The following is a 5,938-nucleotide window of genomic DNA, read 5'->3' as shown; positions in this document are numbered from 1 at the left end:
TAATTTAAGATAATTTTACCACATTTTGTATTTAACTTATATAATTGTATCATCACAAAATTAATATTTTTCGATAATTAATAAAATTTGAATATGTGACACTTTAAATTAATGATCTAAAGCTAAGTCGTTCAACTATAATGTAAATCTATTTTTATTATATCAAACTTAATACTTACTTATATCATTATTAAATAAAAATGATAATTTTTCACTTTATTTGGAAATGAAAATAATTAAATATTATATATATATATTTTATAAAATTTTATTAAATTATTATTTTATTTTAAATATTTATTTATTTTTTAAAATTATATTATTTATTTATTGAAATAATATTAAGTATTTATTTTAAATAATATTGTTTTTGGATTATCTATTTAATTTTAAATAATATTTTACGAAACCAAAAGTAATAGTTGGATACTAATTGTATAATTTACTTTAAATTTAGAATTATTTAAAATAAAATAGATAATTTAAAAATAGTTTTATTTCAAATAAATAAGTGAATTACTTTTGAAAATTAAATATATAATTTTATAATATTATAAATATATTTTTATAATCATTTATACAAATAAAAAAATTATTTATTTTTAAATAAAGTGAAAAAATAGTCTTTTGATTTAATAATGAATAAGTAAGTATTAAGTTTAGTACAATAAAAAAATTTACACTATAGTTGAGTAACTAAGCTTTTGGTGATTAATTTAAAGTGTCCCGTATTTGAATCTTATATCATCGGAAAATATTGATTTTGTCGTGATACCGTTATATACGTTAAATACAAAATGTGATGAATCTTAATTAAATTATTAGCTTAACTCAATGGTTGAGTGATTTATTCATCATTTAAAAGACTCAAGTTCTATTCATGCTAGGCGCAAGAGTGATTTCTAATTTTTATCTCCATAGATGGTGACACGTAAAATTAATTAAAAAATACCGATAATTAAAGAAAAATGTGATGTGGCAATTAAAAATACAAAAAATGACATGTCATGCGAAATGACTATTGTAATCTATCATTTTAATATATACCTAAAAGGACAATCTAGTTAATGGTATGTTTCGGTACGTTACTTTAGTGATATGTTACGGTATGTGACGTGCACTAATTTTCCCCCACACACATATTCTATTGATTATTTTCGTTTGATAAAAAGTAAAATTTTGATAATTAAAAGAAATAAAAGTTAAGTTTTTTAAAAACAAATTAAGAATAATTAAAGAGGAAATGGTAAATTACGTTAAACTATCAGTTTTTGTCCATTTTAGTACTTAAACTTTCAATTTTTTAAATCATACATAAAGTTTAATTTTTGTACTAAAAACTGATTTTTTTTTTAAAGTTTAGGTATTAAAATGAACCAAAAATTGATATTTTAAATACTAAATGTGTTAAATTTTTAATAATGAAATATTGAAATGACATGAAAACTAAACGTTAAGCATGATTTTGAAAGAAAAAAAATTAAGTACTAAAACATATCAAAACTAATAGTTTAAGTACTATATACACAATTCACCCACCAAAGTAAAAGGAATCAGCAAAATTCCACAAGAATTGATAGGTACAAAAGTGTCGCACTCGATTAATAAAAGTTGGATCCACCGCCTTAATTGACCCATTACCCGCCTTCTATATTTAAATGCATAGTGGTGGGTGAAACAAATTTCTTTTTAGATAAAGATTATATAATGACAAAAATTAAATGAACTCCCAATATATATACATATCTACTTCACCTCGTGGTTTGACATTGAAAAAAAGATCTTTCTTTTTTCTAATTTATGCAAATGGGTCCTCAAGCAGCTACCCCATCTCACTCATAGCTTCTATCATTGTCCAACAATGGTGTGAAAAGAAATGATATTAACAAAAAAAAAAACATGAAAGCTATAAGTCAAAGTTTTTGCCTAAAACCAGCAAAAAAAAGATTAAGAGTAAATTACGTATTCAGTCACCACCTATTCTTATGGTTTCATTTTGGTTATCTAATTATTATTTTTTGAAATCATACTAGATGTTACGTTTTGGTTCTATTTAGTCACACTCGTTAAAATAGAAATGTTAACATAGCAATTATCTTATGATGACACATCAATATCATTGTTAGTTTTTTTAACGACAGATGATCAAAATGAAACTAAAACGTAACGTTAAATATGATTTTGAAGAAGAAAAAGAGTTGGTGACCTAAACAGAATCGCAAGACTTAGTGAGTGACTAAATATGTAATTTATCCTAAAATCAATTATTTACAAAGAAGAAAAAAAATTACATTTTTACAATAAGTACACAGTTTAGCACTGACCTTCCAAAATTTTTGCTACATGATCGTTTGGGATTCAAACATACACCTTGATCCAAACTCAGTCATGTCCGGTATTCCGATGGTCTTGATCCGAATTCCCAACTACCGAGTCCCGGAAGATTCGGATGAAGTACCTGAACTCTGAATTTTTCTCAGAGCATTTGATATGAAACTGTCTGTGCTGTATGATCCTGATGAAGTTGCTGTCCCAAGCACATTAGCATTCAAGAACGGCGGCTGGTTCGGCATCGGAATCTCGTAATCTTTATCGGTTAACATCTGAATCACTTCCGCCATTGATGGTCTCAAGAGAACCGAAGCTTGTGTGCACAATAGTCCAATTTGAAGCACACCGGGGGCTTGTTTTGCAGACATTTCATCTCTTATGCTAAGGTCAACAGCTTCAGCCAATGCATTTGTTTTGTAAAGTGTCCAAACCTGAGGTTGAATATCACAAATTCAGTGATCCAAGAGCAACAAAATGTACTAATCCGAAAATCTTTTTGGGAACTTACTGTTTGTAGAAGGGAACCGGATTTTGTGAAGCTGCTGTTCTTTTTGCCACATACAATCTCAATAACAAGTACACCGAAGCTATAAACGTCGGCTTTCTCGGAAAGTTGTCCTCGAATGAGGTACTCCGGCGCCATGTACCCGCTGCAATAAAAACAGAAACCGTGTTTTTAATAACGCTTGAATGGAAATATCATGTGTGATATCAGATAATTCTTACTCTAAACTTACAGTGTTCCGGCAATCCCGGTGCTAAGATGACTCCTTTCGGTACCTAAACATCGAACGAGTCCGAAATCGGCAATCTTCGGACTGAGATTCTCGTCTAAAAGAACATTGCTGCTCTTAATGTCCCTGTGGATTATCCTTACGTGAGAACCTCCTCCGTGAAGATGAGCAAGACCCTCGGCTATTCCGGCAATGATATCGAACCTCTGCTTCCAGGTTAGGAGTTTCGACTTCTCCTCATCTGCGTATGAAAACTAAATCATCAACATTTGAAGCTAAAATCATTAACACATTTGATTAAAGAGCAAAAACATTACCAAAAAGGAACTGATCAAGGCTCTTGTTGGGCACATACTCGTACACCAGGAGACTTTCAGGGCCCTCAATGCTAGCACCAAGAAGCTTCACCAGATTCTTGTGTTGAATTATGCTGATCAAATTTACTTCATTAAAGAAGTCATCAACCCATTGTCTGGTATTATATATCAATCTCTTTACAGCTACAGTTCTTCCATCAGGGAGAATCCCCATGAACACTGAACCAGCTCCTCCTTGGCCTAATTTCCTTGAAGGACTGAAGTAATCCGTTGCTTTCTCGAGAGTTTCGTACTTGAACTTCAAACCCGATCGGTCAAACCGTTTCGAAATCCGGCCGAGATTCTTTAGCTCTGGGAAATGAATTTGATGGTTCATATAGAGCAGGGGACTAATCACTAATGCATAAAATTGGAAATGGAACACCATTGAGATTTTGTATTGTTACCTCTTTTCCTCTTTGACAATCTTGCATATATAACGTAAGCTGCTGAAACTGAAACTGTTACGAATGCAGACAATGCCGAGACGATTGCGATGATGACTCCGATCGAATAGCCTAGAAAAGAGAAGAAGAAGAACACACTGTAATCATTAAAATCAATATCAGAATCTTCAAAAAGAATGAAGAAAAATGGCAAAAGACTTACCATGATGACCCTCAGAATCTGCTCCTTCAGTATAGAACCTAGTTGTGGAGTACCTCAAATAACACCCTGCATTCAAAGCTCTGCCTTCGTCGTTGGGAACGCATCTTCTCACCGTCTCCGACGCATTCTGCAGACACTGCCGACACTCCGCCGGCGTAAGGCTGTCCCAACACTGCGCCAATGCGTACACTCCGTCCATCCCCACCACCCCGAATCCATTTCTTCTCAAAGCGATACTCGTTACGTTCCCGACCGCGTGATCGACGTTTCTTCCGAACGAAATCATCCTGCTGTTCTGATCACGATCGAGCGCTGTTGCGTTATTATTGGAGCTGCAATTGACGGTGTCGAAAGTTGGCGAAACGGATTCGTGAAAGAAGTCTCGATTATATTCGTAACGCAAGAAGCAGCCGTCGAGGAAGATTCGAGCCGAGCGAGGGAGGCAACGCGGGATTCGAGTCCTGGCCTCGGCATGGCAAAGGAGGCAATCGGTCTGGTCCAAATCTTCGTGGCACTGAGCCAATCCATACATCGGAGGCGTGGAGTTGAGATGATATGAAGCGAAGTGATTGTCGTTCATCTGGTTCGACAACTGCTTCATCAATTCAGTGAAAGTCGGAACGTAGTTCGTCCCGTTTGGCGGCCGGGAATCGCCGCAGAAAAGCCCGGCGTTCGTGATTCTTGGATCAGAGAAACACGTGTGAAATAGAAAAGAAAAGATGAACAAGAAAACCCATCTCCAGTATGATTGTTTCAAGGCTGAAAACCCCATAGATTCCATGTTTAGCCTTCAATTTTTTGGGTTTTGAACTTAGTTTTTGTTGAATGGAGCTGAAAGAGACGAAGAACAAGGAAGATCGTAGTGTTTAAAGCTGAGTTTTTAGGCTCTCGCTTCGACCTCAGGGAGGCTAAATTTCACCATTTTCGGCTGGGATTAGTGCGCTGAAAAGCTTCCATATATCTCCATGGAAAGGAAGATCATAGAAGAAAATTCCGCAGCAATCAAATGAAATTTCCTTGGCTTCTTTCCTCTCTTTTAAGCAGAAGAAAAGATAGTTCAATTGAGACCAAACTCTAAATGACAATTCAAGGCGTTGACGTGGTAATATATTTATTAGGTATGAATTATCAATTCAATTAATTTATTATGTCATATTTTATGTTATTAATTATTATTGATTGTTATATTAATATCGTAACGGTTAATAATAAAAAATATCAGTTAAAGAGTCCATATTATAATTATTTTCTGAGTTAAAAAATAATATTAAGAGAAAAAATTAATACAATGATTATATGTTAATTTTTTAAAAGTATAGTACTTTCTACCATAAATATATGAATTTCTTTATATAAATATTGAATACAAATGTGAATTTCAAATTGACTAAAATATAAATTTCTCGGCGAATTCGAATTAAAATATGGAATTGGTTCTAAGTTTAATACAAATAAGACATCCATTGGCTAACATTGATGTGCACGTAAGTTGCAAGAATTCAACAAAATATATACTTGAATGAGAAGATCTTCCGCACCAAATACAACATTTCTTGTTGGATATCACATAAATATTTTTAAAAATTGAATTTTTTTTCTCACTGATCATTTTCTTCTAGAAAATCATTTAATCATAACCATTGAAATTTGGGCCTTTTTGACTCGTTCCATGCACAGTAAACAATGCTTTATGGAACAGTTTGACTTTAAGACAATTGTTTTCTAATAATTTCTCTCTCTGATAAAAATGTTTTATTGATGAATAAATTTTGCAGACTTTATTGATGGATAAATTGTGCAGCCTAAATATTTTATTGATGGATAAAAGTTAATCGTTGATCAATATTGACGAACCATGTACCTCTAAGGATATGGAACATAGAAAAGTTAACATGAACTGATTTCATT

At 32.7% G+C, this 5,938-nt stretch overlaps 1 protein-coding gene across 1 annotated transcript; it reads right to left on the bottom strand.

The window, feature by feature from the left end:
- Nucleotides 1–2,316: 2,316 nt before the first annotated feature.
- Nucleotides 2,317–5,105, bottom strand: LOC120169980 (cysteine-rich receptor-like protein kinase 42). The gene is made up of 6 exons (XM_039178050.1): nt 4,031–5,105; nt 3,829–3,939; nt 3,383–3,733; nt 3,069–3,306; nt 2,840–2,981; nt 2,317–2,762 (listed from the first exon to the last, which is right to left on the bottom strand). Exons 1-6 carry the CDS (start codon nt 4,809–4,811, stop codon nt 2,427–2,429), a joined length of 1,959 nt encoding a protein of 652 aa, XP_039033981.1. The 5' UTR covers nt 4,812–5,105; the 3' UTR covers nt 2,317–2,426.
- Between the last annotated feature and the right edge of the window lie 833 nt (nt 5,106–5,938).

Source organism: Hibiscus syriacus, unplaced genomic scaffold (assembly GCF_006381635.1).
Source record: "Hibiscus syriacus cultivar Baekdansim isolate YM2019G1 unplaced genomic scaffold, ASM638163v2 tig00111769_pilon, whole genome shotgun sequence".
In the NCBI taxonomy this organism is placed as follows: domain Eukaryota; kingdom Viridiplantae; phylum Streptophyta; class Magnoliopsida; order Malvales; family Malvaceae; genus Hibiscus; species Hibiscus syriacus.
This window is presented reverse-complemented; position numbering and strand designations above follow the sequence as displayed.